At 35.9% G+C, this 20,115-nt stretch overlaps 1 protein-coding gene across 3 annotated transcripts in view; it reads right to left on the reverse strand.

The window, feature by feature from the left end:
* The window catches only part of LOC102697668 (EGF-like repeat and discoidin I-like domain-containing protein 3), a 261,705-nt gene that overhangs the window by 183,651 nt on the left and 57,939 nt on the right, over positions 1-20,115 (reverse strand). For all 3 annotated transcript variants that reach the window (XM_015360994.2, XM_015360984.2, XM_006626513.3), the window contains one exon: positions 3,008-3,037. In XM_015360994.2, the coding sequence (XP_015216480.1) occupies positions 3,008-3,037 (30 nt within the window). The remainder of the gene's footprint in view (positions 1-3,007; positions 3,038-20,115) is intronic.

The raw sequence follows: 20,115 nt of genomic DNA on the forward strand, positions 1-20,115 counted from the left end.
AACTTCTTTATTATGGCTTGATACCTCTCAGGAGTCTCTAATCCAGCAGCTACTGCTCTTTTATCTGCAATATTCGCAGATATCTGCAGACTTGCAAATTCCACAATCTGATACCCTCAGCAACTCTCTCTTTTCTTCCAGCTCCAGAATCACCATTTTCTCTTATGCAGCTGACACTGAACCTCTAACCTGTGTTACAATGTACGAAACAATGTGCCAGCAGCCCATGCACAATTGACACATATTACTTACTGCTCTGTTCATCCAATGTCCATACAGCCGCTTTTAGTGGACACTCCACTCCTTTTGAATTGGAGCCAGGGCAAAATTGGATGGACCTCTATCTAATTAAACCTTCAGAAGCTGTTCCATTCCTGCAAATAACCTTTGTGTTCATTATGCTCCCTTAGATTTGCCCAGAGTGGGGGTGTCTGTTCTACCAGGACCACCAGAGGTTTTCCCCTAAATTGGCACCAGAGGTTTTCATGCCCCAGCTCCTGTTTGTCTACCCTTCTCTTTTCGTTTGCTATTTTTATTTGTTATGCATTGGCACACTCTTTTTTCACAGATGTTGGGCAAGAGTGTTGGGTTGTGGCCCCATCCTTTGGGGGATGGGTGAAGCTCACTTCCCCAACCTCAGATTACATTATATAAGCTTATACAGCATTGTATACCTTAGATGCATTATAAAATTTGATTACTCTGCACTTTTACAGGTAGGTGCCCTGCTTAATCAAAGAGGTCGGGTTTTATACACAATAAGCACAGCCAGCTATAGTAAATCCACTTTACCTAAGACCCATTAAACAATCACAAATTTTCAAACCAGCACTTCATGGTGTTTTCTTTTAATTAACAAGAAACCTTTCCCTTCTACTTAAGGAAAAGCTACAATTCTTGACAGACACCTGGCAGGCAAACAAAAGTTTTGATTAAGTCCAGACCTGTGTCTGCTGTGCAACAGTCACATACTGTACTTAAGATCTTGCAATGATGAGATGAATGCTCATTCTATCACACCAATCCCTATAGTACAGAAAAAAATGGAGACTATAAAAGACTCTTAAAACATTCTTTTCCAGTTTCTTTCATTTGGCAAACTATATAATAATGGTAATTAGTTTTCTGTTATTACTAAGGGTGAAGCAGCCAGGGTAGTGGTTGCTAATGTTGACTTTATATATGCTAAGTGGCAGCAAAGTGGCACTATAAGTCTTTTTAGACCCTTATGTTTTTCTAAACTGTGGAACAATGAGAGCTAAATAATATTCATATCCCCATGTATATAATATCACCTTCTGGCAGCACCTTAGCATGTTGCTACAGATTGATATTTTTAATTCTGTATTTATATGCTTAGCAGACACCCTCATCTATGGAGACTTACAATATAGTAAATACACATTAGTTTTAGTGGCACACACAGATACAGACATGCCCAGACTCACAAGACTCAGAGACTGTGAGGAGAAACTGGAGCACCTAATAAAATAATTCTATTAAATGAATACTCTACCTTACTAAAAATAAATAAATATATATATATACTGTATATAGTTGTGCATCATCAAAATGTATTCAAAATTAATCAATTACGAGCAATGTGCACAGCAACATCTACTGTACTACAGGAAACACACAGGATACTGCATGCTTGTGGTCTCACCTAGCAATGGAAATGGGAACATTTAAGTGTAAACAATAAAACAATTTAAACATACAAATTGTTGATTTATTATAATAGTCATTGCAATTATGTAAATACCATTATTCTGGCTATTTCATTGCATTATGTTAAATTATTGCATTAATTGCAATAATAATAGCACATAAACACAATGATCATAAATTCTGATCAGTTTTAAGGTGCAAAGCAAGACTGCAATATGATAGAAGAAGCAGTCTGAATATTATGAAGTGAAATATTATGCATAACAAAAACAACAGTGCTGAGTCTGGGTTAGCCAGTTCCTCCAATCTTTGTTTTATGCAATTTTTTGTCTGTATCTACTGGGGCTTCTCTCGCAGAGAGAGAGAAATCCAAGAATTTTATTGAGCTTCTTATTAAGCCTGAATCTGTGATAAAAGAAAATGTGTTCGGGCAAGCAGACTGCAGAGACACTTAGCAATCAATCAAGCCTATCATGTGGTGACCAGGATTTTCCAGTCTGGTATCAGATTATATCCAACACAAAACTGAGTGACACTGAACAAACAACCTATACATCTCCATAACAGTGGTTTGGCTCCAGTCCTGCAACATGATTTCTTACTCTTCAGTTGCAGGAGCATGTCAGAATTTGAGGGAGATCAAAGGATAAAATACTGTATGTTTTACTTTTGTTGTGTTTTTGCTATTTCCATCTCACTTGATTCATAGCTCTCAATTTGTTATAGTTTCCCTTCATCTGTTTTTACCCTGGCTGTGCAGAAAATGTGTAACATTTCCAAAAGATGTGCAATTCTGTAATTCTATTTAAAAAAAAACAAAACAGTGGTTCATGCTATGAAATCTGTGCACAAAGGCATCCAATTACATGTTTTGCTTGGCTTAAATCTCCAGTTGTTTTATAATTTTTTTTTATTTTCTTCTTAGTACATGAACATGTGAAAATACTCTGAAATGTAAATGACTTTGCCAATTTCCTGCAACACTTCCCCCCTCAGAAAAACTACAAATTCATCTTTTCTGTTTGTTTCCAATTTCATCAATGTACTGTATTTATAATTAATGTATTGTATCACTGAGGCATCGGTATGGAATTAACCTGGTAGTAATATTTGTTAAACAACGAAATAAAAATACTCAATTAGACATTTTTACACAAATAAAATATAGCCCACATGGAAATAAACAGCATATACTACAAGATTATTATTAGACAAGTGGTTAGTGGATGTGAAACTCACAAGTAAGGTATGAGGGTCAGTAATACAAATAAAGTAAAAAAGAATAGGAAAAAAAATGAAGGAATCAAAACACATTCTGGGGTAAGAAATATCCTACCTGCAGAAGTAGGCTCCTCGCCATCCGCAGCTGTTGGAAAACAAGGATAAAACAATCAGAAGCATGATTAAAATCATACAAATCCTGACTAACTAAATCTTTGCTGAAAGAAAAATAACAAAAGGGTTTGTTAATAATAACTATAATTAATATGTTACATCAAATGAAAAGGATTCATAAGCCAACCATTATAAAAACATGCCACACAAAAGCTGTACCCTCACAAGGGAGAAACATGCCAATGGATCCAACTGTGTTACTACTTAACGGGGACTCACAACTTCAACAAAAAGTTAAGTCAATGGAAAATCTACAGTAGCTCGCTGGCTTGACTGGAGCAGAGAAACTGACGGCCCTGGCTCCCCCCTCATAGCCCACCGATACGGCAATGGTTGTGATAATTCAGATACATAGTGATGCTGAAACTGTCTACCGCCAGAGTAAATAAGGCCAGTTATGCCACTCTGAAGACATGGAGTGAAGCTGCAACTCGAGTACATGAAAGACTGGCAGGTGTGATTGTAGGAGGGTCTGGGGAGGGTTGCAGGAAACCTATTGAATATCTTGCAATGTTTCTTGCACACAGTATATATTGTTTTTGCTCTGATGTTCCTAGTTATATTCAAATGAACAATTTGACCTGAAAAAGTCCATGTGGTGATTGGAACCCCCCTTCAGTCTGAGGAATGAGCCAGGGAGCTGCTACAAGGAGGAATATGGGGTGGAGGGAGGGTTACGAATGATGATGTGTGAGTTCTCTAGAGATATCATATTTATATGCAGGAGAGAAGAAGTAAGCATCATTAGGGTTTTGACCTTGTCCCAGACTTTTGTTTAAAAATCTGTTTTATTAGTTCAGCCCGACACCTAATTAAAGCAGAGTAGAGGCATAATTTGAAATTTGGTGGCATTGCTGACTTAACTCAACTGACGGAGGGATCAACAACCTGGCTAGAGAGACAAGGTAGTAGGAACCCCAAAAATGACAACCTCTTCAGTAACTGAGCTCCTAATGAGCCTAAACTGTGTCAGTGTGTATTTGATGAAGGTCAGAGCACAATTAAATCGCAGGGATTGTGTCCTGGTCAATTTTTCAATTAAGATGGGATTCATACATAACAGTAATAATAAACTGAAAACTATTATTAAATATTTAGGCATTAAAATAATTTCAAAAGATATGATTTTTTAAGTATTTCCTGGGAGTGAGAGCCTTAAACAGAACACAGAAGCAGAGAATATTACAGTATGTCTATGTAGCACATTTTCTGTTCTCTCTGTTCATAAGGAACCAACTCTTACCACCAAGAACATTTTGCTTGTGGTTATAGTAGTTACCAGCAGCAACAGTTAATATACCCCAAAAAAATCCAAGGTGTCAAAGTTGTGAACTAATAATAAGTCAATAATAAGCCTCACAGATAATTAAGATAATTTACTGGCGACTAAAAACTGCTACCTTTTCTATAGACAGTCTCATCTGTTACATGATTGCAATCAAAAGAAAGATTATATTGTGTAGTGGTTAAGGTTCTGGAGTCATAGCTGCAAGGTTATGCACTCACGTTTCAAGTGAGATACTGTTGTTATACACCTTAGCAAGTTACTTTTTCTGACAAAAGCATCAGAGGAAAAATACATAATACATAACAACAATTATTACAAATTAATAATATAACATGACACACAATACGGAGTAGCAGATTTACACATACTGTTGAAAGACAGTCCATACTTGGCACAAAAGGTGCTGGAGACTCACTTTTGTCATGATTTTCACAGGAATAAACTGAGGATTGCCTGTATATAATAATAATAATTAATAATAATTGCTTACACTTACAGTATATGGTGCTTTTCTGGACACTCCACTCAAAGCATTTTACAGGTAATGGGGTCTCCCCTCAACCACCACCAGTGTGCAGCCCCACCTGGATGATGCGACGGCAGCCATAGTGCGCCAGAACGCTCCCCACACACCAGCTCTCAGTGGGGAGGAGAGCAGAGTGATGAAGCCAATTCATAGAGGGGGATTATTAGGAGGTATATACTATATATATAGTATATACTGTACTCAACAGAGTTCATGTCCAGTGGGTGGGCAGGCAATATCACAGTTATGATGCACAGATAATAAGTACTATACTGTACATGTGAACTGTCTTCAACTGATTCCAAAAAATGTCTCATTAAATCTGCTTCATGGTATTATATTTTTTTCTGGATATTGTGCCAGAAATGGAGTCTAGTCCCACATACCAGGATTGCTGATAATTGTACAGCAAAAAACTGCACAACATATGAACCTACTTTTACTGCCCCAGCATAAACAATTGTACCTTTAAAAAGTGGTGTTTGCTCAGTAGATGCAAGACAGATGGAAGACTTTGTTTTCATTTTGCACAGTAAAAATGGTTCATTATCAATGTGATAATGATTTGTAATTTATTGATGATAGTCTCTCAACATATTTTGCTTAGAGGAACCAAATGCTTGTTAAATGCTTATTAGAAATGAACTTACAATACCTTAGAGCCAATAAATTAACATTTCAAGTAGGCTAGTTAGAATTTGATTGCACCACTGAGTAACTTTCTTATCATTATATCTGTTTGGATATTTACAAAATAAGATTGTCTTAACATACGATAGAACTTGCATAAAACATTATTTCTAATCCTTGTATTTTGATTTATTTATATATGTAGAAATTAAATTAAAAACGTACTCTTTCATACCTAAATTGAAATAGTAGAGCACATTGAATGTCCAGTCACGTCTAAAACTTTTTGCACTGGTTATTTTTTTTTGTTTTTTCACTATTCAACCCACAAAAAAATCTTCTGCCAGAATCCAAGTATAGAGTAGAATACTGGGAAACCAAACCCCATTTTGTGTGGAAATATGCCAAACTAATATTATTGTAAGTCTTTAGTGGGATAAAATGTTAAATAATATTATTATTTCTAAATAAACTGAATCCAGGACTGTTTATTTAGGTATTCTCACCACCTTAAGAAAGCGTATGGAAGAAAAATAGTAATTCAGCCCATCTATTTTATTTATGTTTTAGAAAACTGATCTGAAGATTTCTTGAAAAAAAAATTTATTTCCTTTCAATATCTGGCTGGGTAGCTTGTTCTAGACTCCCACAATCCTTTGTAAGAATAAACAACTCTTGTTCACAGATTGGGAAATGCCTCCTATCAGTTTCCATATGTGTCCTCGGGTACACATTTCTAAATAGGTTTATGTACAGTATAAGCTTTGTTAATGCCTTCAAAGGATTCCAAATACTTGAAACTGGTCCCCTTATAATACTCTTTGTTTAAGATAAAGACAATTTGGTTTTATGGCCTGTAATAATTATTTATATAATTATTTAGTTACTTTTTAGGCTATAAGATTAGGACACTCCCTGTAAGTCTGGGGATGTACCTCATTGTCCTTCTCTTAATTGACAAGGAAAAAACTTCATACAATGCCCTAAGTAAGATCATACTGGTACATAGCACACTTTTAATGTAATACCCCTTCAGTTAAATTCTACTCTATTGCACTACTGTATATATTTTACAGTTCTCTTTGGCTTTTAAAATCCCTTTCACACATTGTCTGACACATGTATGTGTTATGGTTTTGCTGCCTACATAAAATGTTCAGTACTTGTCTACATTAAATTAAATGTCACCTGCCAGTTTTCCCAGTCTTGAATTCTATTTTAATTTATTTTGCAGCTTCTACAATGTTTTTCTAATCTCCCTTTTTTAGTATCATCTGCAAACATAACTAGTTTGCTAACTATACTATATAACCTACTATAGTTCCCTATGGTACTCCAATTTCATAATTAATTTAAGCATTCATCTCTTATCTATAAACTCTCCCTTCTATGCATTAGCCAGTATCTTATAATAAATACATTTACTCGTATGCCTACTACATTCAATTTTAGAATTCATCTTATTCTAGAGGAGTTTTATAACACTATCTATGTAGGAGTTTTATAATGCTATTCTCTGCTCCAAAAAAAAACTTGTTAAGCAGCAAGACCTAGTTTTCCAAATTCCTCCTGACTATCCCCTAGAATCTCACTGCCAGACACATATTCTTATAGTCTAGTTCTACTTTCATTACCATAACTTTTCCATAACCTAATTACTGCATATACAGATCATAGTAGTAAACCTAAAAGCATCAGAAACAATATACAATATGTATTTTCCACACATGAATCAATTACCTTATAGTTTTACTTTGGCCCAAAATCTATGGGGTTTCCAGTACTGTCTTATTGCAAAACACTAAGATATCGCTTCATATGTAAAATTAATCACCTCCAAGGAAAATGGAACAAGAGACTCCTTGTGCTGAAAAAGTTTCTCATGAATATACCCCACCTTGTTAACTATCACACCTGCACATAAAAATAACTGTAATAGTACGTGACTTTCAACTACCAACTAATCATTCCCCTAGAGAACATTTTAACGGGAATTTACATTTCTTTTTCAGTCTTTTGTAAATAGCTTCCCTGTGTATTTATCTGTTGAGGTCAGTAGGAGGCGGAGAACTAGGTCATCAAGTTGAAAACCTATTTTTTTTAATTAAGTTGTGCATTGTTTAGTCTGGATGTAAGCGTAAGGTTGTTACCATGCCAAAAACAACACAAACATCCCAGCTTGCAAGCTGCTCCCGGAAGGTTTTGCATAACCTTTAATAAAATAATATTACGACGGCTTCACAAACACACCTTATCTTTTTATTGTATCTACCTTGGTTTCTAACTTCATAACAGTATGAAGTCCACTTTCAGAAATTTGAATTAAAATAAAAGATTGCCCTTGCCCAAGGCCAGACAAAGAAACAGACTGGCTGTTCAAAAAGGTGATCCATTTGTCAAGCAGCATTTAACTTACTGCTGGTAAGAACTGGACCTGACAATTCACCCTTGTCAATTAGTTCCCTAACTATCGGTCACCATGACAACTGGTTGCTAGTCAGAGACTACTGAATCCTATTTCTGTATTGAACTGATGAGATATAGTGACAGCCCAAAACGATTTCTAAATCAAGGAAACTGTAACGGAAGTTACTACAAAGAGCATAATAGTATGGTTTACCATTTATAAACATTTATTTTCATCTACCACATAATTGTAGCTAAGAAAGTAGTGTGTGTGATAATCCAAGTTATTTTTTTTTTAATTTACAGTACTTAAATTGATCAGATTTGTTCCTAAAATAGTTTATTACTTGCAAATATCTTACAAGTGGACTTATATCTGAGCCCTAGTAATTGTTATTTTCCTCTTTCTGTTTAAAATATATACTGTAACCTGCTCATTAAACTACTTGTATTTTCTTGCCTAGTTTGGCCTTCCAAAGAAAACAATCACAGTTTTAAAATCACAAGAATTCCATTTAACAGATTGTGGCTCAGAAAGAAGTTCTTGGACATCTCACAAGATCGAGCCGTAAAACTCAAAATGATCTAGGGTAAGACTCTAGCAGCAGCTCCTTGGGAGCATGTTACCAATTACAGCAATAAGACAATGGTGTTGTATATACAGTATGTACATCTGTATTTTGAAGTATTTTAACTGTATTGTAGAGTACTTACTGCACTGTAAGTACTTTAAAACATCTCACCATGGAATGTCCTGAAAACAGAACTTCTTTCCAGTTCTGGTAAAAGTATTACATGTATGCATTATTAAAACCCTTTTGAATTATTTGGTTGCAATAAATTGACATACATTATGATAGGTATTATAAAAGATACTAATTAATTACTGGAAATTCTACAACATGCATTACAGACAAACATACAAACTGGAATCATAAAACTTACAAATAAAAGCATCCTAAGCGATTTTTCCTATATGATTTTTATCAGGTTTCAATAAGTTATTTATATGTATTAAGCCCTAGCTATGTGCTTGTGTACAATATTCACACAGCTAGTCATCCACCCACCCTTCAGTTAGTCTAATTGTCATCTGGGGAGTGACAGCAACATCCCAGCATCCCAGTGTCTGAAACCATTGCCGTTTGTGAAATTAGGTCCATACAGTACTTTCCACAAAATCATATACTATACTTTGAAGAGGATATTACCTTCATCAATTACGTTAATCAATACAAGCAGGAAGATTTGATGATGGTACTGTAACAATGGAAGCTCTGACGTTCTGTGTGTCTGTCAGAACTGCTACCGAAAATAACTTTACATTTATGTAACTACTATAGTGTGAGAAGAACACACATCTATAAGTGAAATTGATTTCTCTCAACCCTTAATAAATGTGGGCAAAATATATTTGAAATGGCCCCAGGCAAAAGCAAAACTAAACAGTATACTCAGAAACAATGGTGACATTTTCTTTTTTACCTTTTCCAATTAAAATCTTTGGTTTTATTTCAGGAAATGTATTTCACATGTAACATATATACAGTATATCTAAACATTTCTATATGAAATGTTGCATTACATGATTTCTGAATGTAGAGATCTCATACAGTACGCCATTGAACAGCAACAGGGTTTTAATATACTTTAGTTATATGTTACAAACTTTTACAATATTAAAGGTTTGACCATATTCCACATACTTCTTTGGGCGCATTCAGTTTGACTCTAAAAAGTGTAGAAGGCTCAACAATTATTAATTAAATACTACTAGATACCAAAAAACTTTCCACAGCGCATCACCCAGACTGAGTTTCATTTAAAAAACAACCGCAAAGTAAATTCCACAGACTGAAAAATAACGGAAAGTGTTTGAAAAGGCAAACAGTAAAATTGTAGCTTTACTAAAAAAAAAATATAGTAATATTTTGTGCTTATAATCATCTCAGATTTCAGAGCCATCTTTAAAGAAACCAAAGTAGTTTATTTCTGCTCCTGATTATAAGTTCTTGTAGTGCATCTACCTTTGCTTTCATACAGAATGTTGAAATCACAAGAAACAGGATTAACAACAAAAAAGGTGGTGTTTGTTAAATGGGCAAGACTCCAAAAAATAAGTAATCAAAAACAGCACTTAAGAAAAGTGATGACTTTATTGGCCATATGCAATGTCTTGTAGTAGGAAGTTGTCTCTTCACATACCCCAACTGGCTCTCCATAAGACACACAGACAGGGAGAGAAGCTTGGGGTCAGAGAGCAGGGTCAGTTGGGGGTTAAGGGCCTTGCTCAGGGGCCCAACAGAGTAGGATCCCTCAGCTGCAGGATATGAACCAGCAACCTTTCAGCTACAGGCCCAGATCCTTAGCCACAGACCCACCGCACCACCTCCTGTATAAGTACGTTATACAGGGAATGTTAAGTCTGAAACCCATACAGTATAAAATCTGTTAAACTGCCTCAGTCATAAAGCCTCTATCATTTTTATGTTCTACATATTTATTGGATAAAAAATTCAATTTGACCTTGGAAACATTGTGTATGGAAAAATAAATTTGCACAGTGACATGAGTTGCTTTCACAAACAAACTGTTGTGTACTGTAGCTACAGCGTCCCTCCACAATAAAACATACAGGATTACTAGTGATTGCATTTACTGGTTCACAATCACATCTTGACTTGTCCTGAAAGTCAGGTTATGGTCTTTAATAACATAGCTGAGTAACTTGTTCCATACTCCCAAAAGCCATTGTATAAAGAAGTTCTCAATTTTAAATGTATTTCCACATAGTTTCCTCTGATTTATACTGATAGGTATTGATTTATACTGATATACTTTGTCAGTGACTTTGAGGATTTTGATTTATAATTTAATTGGGTCTTCATGTAGTCTATGTTGTTCAAAACTAAAGGGTTCAGTTTGTATAGCCCGATTGCAGGGGGCATTCATTTAAGATTGGGAATGTACAATATCCGGACTTATTCCAGAGCAGCAATATCTTTTCATAACAAGGTCATCAACATTTTACATAACATTTGAAATGTGATCTTAATGGTGGTGGGTTATACAATTTTATAATAGTGTTGCTTGATTTGAATTCTTCAATTTAGCTATTTGTCACGGAATCATCAACATTCTATAAACATCTGTCTTTTATCAGTATGTTCTTCATGCTCAGTGTTTCCCTATTGTGTCTACCTTTTTGCTACTTACAATACATATAAAACTCTACATTTGTCTACATTACATGTTATCTAACATGTATGTGCCTAGTATTGAAGCTTGTCTACATCGTTTGGAATTTATTTTGTCTCTTTTAAAATGCTTACGATTCCTCCCATTTTGGTATGGGAGTCAACAAATGTGACTAGTTTACTAACTATACAATACCATAAATGAGATCACCGATAAACTGTTAAGTAAGAAAGAGTCCTAATACAGAGTCTCTGTGGCACTCGTGTAATTACATCACTCCAGTCAGAACATTCTCTCCTTAACTGTACTCTCTCTATCTATCCATTACATAGTTCTCAATCCAAACACACCAGTTTTCTTGAATGCCTACTGCCTGCAATTTGAGAATTACTATTTGTAATGAGAAACGTTGTCAAAAGTCTTCGTGTTCATTACTGTTGGTTGTTCAAAGAACACATTAGTTAAGACAGATCTACATCTTCTAAATTAATGTTAACTGTTCATTAAAATCTTAATACAGTATATGTCTTTATCTTGTAGCAGACTGTAAAGTGTACAACTAATATTTGAATGTCTCTGTCTAATCTGTCTACTAGACTCTTCATAGACCTGGAGAAAGAGCGTTCTTATCTTATGTTGAATCTCTCGTGTTCCTGTTCTTTTGATTCTAATTGTCAGCTGTTCAGTGCTTTTATCAATGATGGTTTTTTTTTTGGTCATCTAAACTTTCTTGCTCTTTTTTTGCCTCAATACATGCACACTGAGCTCTGACACTTATAAAGTGTTTTCCATTTTCAGAAGCCAGTTTCATTTGATGAGTCTGCTGAATATAAAATCAATTTCACTGTGTCATGTTATGGGCTTCAAGCACACCGAACAACACATTTGTAGTTTCACAAATGTCTCTGTAAAGACGGAGGATGCAGAGTCCCAGTCTGAAGTTTTCTACACCACAAACCTTTGCAATTTCACATTTTCAAAAACTAGATAAGAGTCTGTCTGCCTTACTTCAGTTTGCATGAGACTACAATAAAAATTCTACTGTGTTGTATTAGTTGATTGCAGTTTCTATTTGACAGTGATGTGAAGAAGGTCAGACTCCTTTTTAGATCAAGAGAAAAATACTGCTATTCCTTCCAAATTTCGGAAAAAAAAAACTAGCGTTACTTTTTTCTTTTGTATATGTAAAAGATGGATAGCTTTCACACATACAGTTCTGAAAGTCATTTACTTAGCCTACCATTACTGCTGCAGAATCGCATATCTGGGCATTCAACCTGTCACTTCATATTTTGAACTTGTGCCTCACCTCATCAATGTGCAAATATGCATTATAGTCCTTGGTCACATGACGGAGTATTTTTGAAACCTAAGACTTACTGACTATACCTGAGGCCTAGATGGGGAGAATGGCAATGGCATTCTTGTGCAATTGTATTATTTTGAACATAATGTACCTAAAATGTATTTGAGCCATTCCAGTGCTGCATCAGCAAAGGATCAAAATCCCTGACAAGATTCAGCATCTCTTCATAATTTCTGATCTGATTCACCATGGCCGGAAAATGCTAGCTCTTGATTTCTATGATGACACAATGCACAAGTCGTCCTTTGCAAAATTTTAATTCCGATGGATCTTTTTGACCACTGTGCAGTCTGACAGCCAGTTGGTGTTGTTCACATAGATACAGAGCAATGCTTGTCACATGGCCTTGACTGTATGCACACCGTTAGGTTAGGTGATCCTGGCTACTTTCATGGTACTTCTGTATATCAGCAAATTACCTAAATCTAGACTTATTCCACACACTTTCTGATCTAATTAACAGTATATACAGTAATGACAGAACCATCAGAACAGCTTCATGCACTGACATCAGCGCTCTTTGAAATCTAGACTGTGTAAAACTGTGCTGTGGCATAAAACCAGGTCTTCTGATGTGAGGTTGTTTGATGTCTATGGAGTGGTTTTCTAATGTGAGGTTGTCTGATGTCTATAGAGTGGTGCCATTAATGCTTGGAGCCTTCCAGGGGAAAACTATAATTTGTCACTTTATCTAATTGACACAGTCCCCTTAAAAGATGAGGAACATACATTAAACATAGTCTTCTAGTCATGCATGGCATATACAGTAATTGAGAGTATATTGAATATCTCCATGAAATGTTCTATATATTCATCTGATACAGTATACTGTATTCTTTCTTTATCCTTAATAAAGTAGCAAAAATGTTTCGAATGGCTCAAAGTCTGAGTACAAGGCTCTGCTCAGAGTGCAGGATGGAAACTGTAACTTGGTTAAAATTCAAGCTCTGCCACTGGGTGACTGTGCCCAGGAGCGCTGACATGGTAGCACACAATCTTATGAACTTGACTGGTCCAAGTGGTAGTCTTGAGATCCTTGTGTCAATGCACATCAGTGGCCACTTTTCAATTGCCTGCAATTCTGTTATCAGAATGAGCTCTGTCCACCCTATCCCTATCACATATGCCTTGTCTTTTTTCTAACTTGCAGCACAAAGAGAAAGACATATCTCTTATAGCACTGCTTTCATTGTCGTTGTCTTCTGTTCAACAGTTCACCAGCAGCCTCTAGGGAAATATTATCCTGAACTGTACTTAGGCGTGAAACATCAATTCTTTGCTAAAGTAGTTTAAAAAGGGCACACAATTATCTCATAAGAAAAGAGGAATGAATTTCTAAAAAAGAACAGTCTATGAAAAAAAGATAAAAAGACATCAGGAAAGAAGTTCAATGACTATACATGATCAATATAACCTATTGTATCTTCTTCAAGAAAGCCAAAATGAAATGCAGATTATTTACAAACCACAGTATCATAATCCCATTATCCAATCTCAGGAGCTGCATAATTTGCTTTGCTTTCCCAATACTCATCATCAGCACATTTCCTGGCAATAAGACCATAAAGTAATTTTCCAGGTATAATTTTTCCATAAAACAACAATAAAACTAAGCTTTTTTTAAATTGAACTGGTAGGATGGAAATGCTTGGTTTGGTTTAAAAAAAATGACTTCTGACGAGAGTGGGCTACAACAAATACATTTAGATTCCAGATGGAATAATTGAATCCTGATATTTTCTGTTTTTTTTTTATGTTTTTTGTCAGGACAGAAAATGTCTTGGAATTAGCTTTGTAGATATGAAACACACATATTTCAGAAAGAGATTTCTCCCATTCTAGCCTTGTGTGTTTCATGCCATCCTCGTCTCCACTGTGACTGGTTCTCTGACATCTTTAACATTACTTTAAAACACATATAAAGACTTACCATGGAGTTGATACAGCACACTACATGGAATTGTATACTTTAAATATAAGTGTAATATGTAATTACAGTTTAAGAAACAAACATCTTTCAATTTATTTGATGTCTACTGTGACAACGCGGGACTGGGAGCACGGGTCAAAAGTCGATGTCCCTTCTGAGTGTAAGGCTCGCGAAAACAAAAAAAAACACACAAAAAGAAAACAAAACAAAAGGCCAAAAGGCCGAAGAAAAATGTGCTGCTGTGTACAGCAACGTTCAGGCTGGAATTACCCTATCTAACGGGGTCCAGCCTGAGGAAGAAGAACCGCTTGGAACAGCGGTATTAAGTCTGGCTTATCCCTGTTTAGCGGGATCCAGACAGGAAGAAAAGGAGCCCAAGGCCAAAACAAAAAAAAGAGCTCAACCTGTCCCACTGGGAGATACAAGGTGAGACAGGAGAAAAGAAAACAAAATGAAGGAAAAATGTGGCCTGAACGCACTCATCAGAATCCCCTCTTGGACTATCTATGAAAGGTCCTCCACTTGCGGGGTCTGCTCGTCCCCCAGGGAGGTGCCCAGTGTGTCTTTAAGGGCCCCCACAGCTGCGACCCATTCTTAATTAGCCAGGATAGCTGTGGTTGCTAAGGCAGCACATCACCCCATAATCCAGGACTCCGCCTCCACACTGAACACGCCCTGCTACCAATATTATATTCAATCATACATTATCTGAAGGCCACATATTCATGATTCTGGTGAAGGATTCAGAACCCAAGTGGAACATTGTTGTTTTAACTAAAGAATGCTGCTCAGACTGCTCCACTAAGCACTGTAGGTCTCTAGGTCGTAAAAGAGAGTTAGTTCTCAATTGACCTACCTGGCAATATATAAATAAAGAATCCAAAGGCAGGACTGCAGTCCACAACAGGGTACACACACAACAGGCACAATGCAGAGGCATGAATTAACTAAATCTAAGATAAGATGGTGGGAGGAACCTGGAGCTCCTGGTTTAACTCAGGTGAGCTCAAAGAGGACATGAAATCTCCACACTACCTGCTAGATGCTGGTATAAATCCCAGAATCCAAGAGCTATGAGACAGCAGCACTAACCTCCATGCTACTGTGCAGCACCTGGCCTTTTAGAATAAAATTGAAATTATAATCAGTTCAATTAGCATACAGTACAAAACGTAATTTAAGGTTTTAATCAAAGGTTTCAGACTGCAATGCACATTAAACAAATTACAGTGTCTGTTTTGTACACACAAGTTACTGTAGTTTGTTTTAGCTCTATATTTGAGATAAATTTGCTTTCAGCTCATGAAACATTATATGGGATTTGTCATTGCACCACTATACTAATCTGTGAGTTTTTTAACTCTGCTCATGCAGGTGTATTAAATGCAATGTAACTAGTTAGACCACTGGAGAAAGAAAGCAATGTTCATGCTATGAATGTGTCTGATATAGTGCCATTCCGACCATATCTGTTCATTACATATTGATCAGCTACTAAGTGTTGTGCAGTCAAAAATAAAGGAAAGCCAGCTGAAAGACTGAGAGACCGTGTAAAGATCTGTAGGCTGAAGTTGTTGCAAACAATATGCAGTACTTGAAGTGAAATATTTTTTAAATTCAGGACTGTGTGCAGAAAACAAAAGTCATAACAAGGAAGCAGATGAATTAAAAAGCACCAATTAACTCTGGTGATTTAGGACTCAGCTGGAACAGAAACCAGCAGACATAGAGGAGTCCCCCAGGATTAGGAATGGAAACCACTGCTTCAAGACAATAGAAAGGCTGCAGGCATCATGTGTGTCTTATGTAATGAGCTCTGAGAATATAGATACTTCAATGCACTTTCATCCTGCATTAATGAATTTTCTTTTATTCATCATTCTTGAGTGTCAACATTTGATGTAAAAAAAAAGTTGAACTTTTTTCAACTTCTGTTACGGTTTACCTCAATAATAAATACAAAACATCCACTTTGTGCAGAAGCAGCAGCACCAAAAGAGACTAATTTCCTTCTGTAATAAGATTTAAAATGTTCTAACCACATTCAAATTAATGAATACATTATTTACCTGACCACAAAATGACTTTCTTATTCATTTTTAATCATATTTATTTAAATCATAACATCTTAGATTTTAATCCTCTGTCTCTTTGAAGTCATTATCTATGCTTTCATTTTCTATAGTGTTTATTTAACATGTAGGTGATTCAAGGCAGTTGTGTTTCAAAACATTTAATGGTTTATGTCAATATGATTCCAATCAGAATAACATATTCTTCTTTATAGTTTTTACTATTAACTGTACTCTCTTTTTATTGGAATCACATTTGTTTCTGCTATGAATTATAATTATAAACAGCCTAGAACGTCAGTGTTTTTTTGTGATTAGACTTTATTATTTTGCTCCACAGTATTCCAAGTATTCCATGGTTTACCTTTATTTAATCTGGGCTTGATTCATTTTGATTTGTGCATTGCTGCTTTTTTGTGGTGACTTTTATACTTATCACGTATTGCCGACTATGCAGGTTTAAAGCAATTGTTTAAATCTGTGCTTTGAACTAATTTTAACAGGAACTACTTTAGCCATATGTTTGAAAACCTTTTACATTGCTATTTCCATACATTACAGACATGGGAAAATTTCATGAAGTGCATTTAATCAAAACTCTGGATCCCTGTAGTCTAAATGAGACTACAGAGCTGCAAAATGTACTGTGGACCACAAGGAGCAGTATCACAAGGTAAAAAAAGTCATCTTAATTTTAGTATTGATGCCAAAAAGAATTGTGCGTCAATATATTGAAATATAAGCTGTTTCTTTAAAGAAGCCACTGTATTAGCTCCAAGTATATGGCTGGGTAGCTTGGTCCATACTCCCACAACTGTGGTAAAGTATGGAAAAAGCTACCTTAGTTGTACCTCCTTCAACTTTAGGTAAAGAAGTGCCTCCTGTTCTCAATTCTAAACGCATTTCTGCATAGTTTCCACTACTGAAGCACAGAGTGCACATGTACAATATATACTAAAAAAGTTGCACATTTGTTAAAAAATGCCAATGTTATTTCAAAATGTTGCCAATGTAGGCATCTTAATGAATATTAACAGTCACCTAAACAAATGAAAGTTAGATTTGCTTGCATTGGATCACAGTTAATGGCACAGAAGAGGCAGGAAAGTGTTCTCTTGTGCCTCACGTGTTTCAGTCCTTAATGTGAGGCCTTAACATCACTCTTTTTCAGTATTAAGCATACAGTACTTCTCTATGTTCCAAAACCAATATATAACCCACAGGAATGCACAAATAAAAGCTTTTGGTTTAGTAATTTGATATGGGAAACCCATTCAGAGCTACTCAGATGGCTGTTGAATGCACATTGTCATCCAGCGTTTGCACGTCCCTGTCCGAAACCAAGCCAAGCAATTTGACCAAATAACTACTCCCTCTTGCCAGCCTCCTTCTATTTTTTAATAAGGAATCTATAAAAGCCTTTAGTTAATAATTGAAATGTTTTGTTCTTACTTGGGGAAGGGAGTGGGTTTGTTCCTTTATTAAAACAATGTAGCTGTACTCAAGCACACATCTGGGCTAGCTCCCGCTCCCTCCTACCCACTGCGTTAAGGATTTGTTGTTCATGTGAGTTTCTGAAATCGCACATCACTCGTTAAACAAAGCCTAATCCGCCGCGGCCTGTGAAAAGGGCAATGACTTATGGAGATGAAGGAAATTAATGCATTTAAGACGTTCTGCAGACGTTGTGATAAGATTCAGCTCTTGATTGTTTGGCTGTATTTCCCCTCTGAATATAAAACTGCACACCTTGACGTGCTGGCTAATTATCTGTCCTTGTTTCAATGGGACAAACAACACCAGGTGGGCTTCTAGATAATGGTTAACACCTTTCTTGTTTTTTTTTGCTAGGGCATCAATAGCAGTTAAGCAAACTCCTGGTACAGCTCTGGGTAAATGTTTAAAAATTTGGATTATTCACTTGTATTCAATTACACATTTTTTATGATTTAACCTTAACTTTAATGTGTAGCTTAATTTGCTGTGTTTATTTTTTTCTTGGTCTCTACAGCTGTTAGATTTGCTAGTAAATTCATTTATTGGAAAAACAAAACAGATGTTGTGATGTCGGTTCTGAAGAGTAGGGGAGCAAATCCTGGAATCGTGGAAAAATGCTGGTGCAAAATGGCTGCTGAGCATCACCCATTCACATGAGAATGAAGTGAGTCCCTCCTCTACAGTATGTTAGGCACTTTGGCATCTTTTGTGATGAAAGGCACTATACAGTATGAATGTAAATAAATATTATTTACTGTACTTAGTATAATCCCTTACATCAAATCTAAAAATGACTTTCAGGAACCAGAAACTGATCAGCCTGAAATTCAGAACCCCCCATCTAATGGAAAAATGGTGATTGTTCAAGCCAGCTGCTCTTCCTTCCATTTCGAAATGAGGTAATTGAAGATGCAATATTTGTCTGCTAGTAGACGTATTTGGATCATTAATTATTTACAGCTGAAATCATTCTATCCTGGAATGCAAGAAAAGTACATTTTATTGTAATTTCTGCAATACGTCTTTGTAATATACAATATATGGGAGATCACAGAATGCACACAAATATAGGATAACCGTATCACCTGTAAATTATAATTAAACACAGGAATATTCTGTATAATAGGCCTTACACATGTTTTCTAATAAATCATCACCTATCATTATCTCTCAAACATCCAAAAAAGTGCTTGTTTTTCCAATTTGTTACAGTTAAAGCTTTTCATTTTTCAAGAACCCACAAAACCACAAAGAAAATACTCATCTCAGCTGTTACAAAATATTTAATAGCTTTTTTCAAGCAATTACTGGATGAGATGAGATCTCCAGATCTATTAGCTACTAACCACCAAATAGGTTAGACAGGCCTCTTCCTTTGTATCCCCTCTTGTTATGTTATGCATAAAAATCTGTTCAATAAGTTTTAAATAGGCAAGAAATAGGGGATTTAGGGTATGTTAGTGCAGCTGGCTTGATTTTAACAGTGCCTTGTTGCCTGCAGTTGTAGAATTTCAGAAGCTTTGGCTTCAGAGACATGGAGGTCAGTACAGTATTCCTCAGAGTCAAAACACATGTGGCCTTAATATGCTTGATTCCTTTTAGCATACACCAACATTTATTAATAGTTAAGATGTAATGTATTTCCTTTTGCTAAAATGTTAGTGTCATTAATTCCAGCCCTCTAAGTAGGACACCCTGGTTAAGCTTTCCCAGCCAACGTACTTCAGTATCTCTTCAATGAATGCTGTTCTTGTGGCGGTCTCAAATTATATGTATAGCCCATCTCATTTGCTTTCTCTGTAGTGGCATGTTTAATACAGTTTAATATACAGTATGTGTTTCAGTTGTCAGCAATACCACTGCATAGATGTACAGTATGTTATAGTAGTTGCTAAGCCTAAAACTAGAAAACAAAGCCTAAAACTAGTTTTTTTTTTAATCAAATTACAATGGGCTAACAAAATGTACAGACTATTGAGGCCCTTGCTCAGAGTAGAAATTAGCCCTAATATAGAGATGCCAATGATTCATTCTTCCGCTAAATCAGAGAACTGTCTGCAATCGACTTACACAACTGAATCCCTCTCAACTGTGAGTTACATTCCTCTTGCAGCTGGTGTTGGTGACTGACAGATT

This window comes from Lepisosteus oculatus, chromosome 3, assembly GCF_040954835.1.
Source record: "Lepisosteus oculatus isolate fLepOcu1 chromosome 3, fLepOcu1.hap2, whole genome shotgun sequence".
Classification (NCBI taxonomy): domain Eukaryota; kingdom Metazoa; phylum Chordata; class Actinopteri; order Semionotiformes; family Lepisosteidae; genus Lepisosteus; species Lepisosteus oculatus.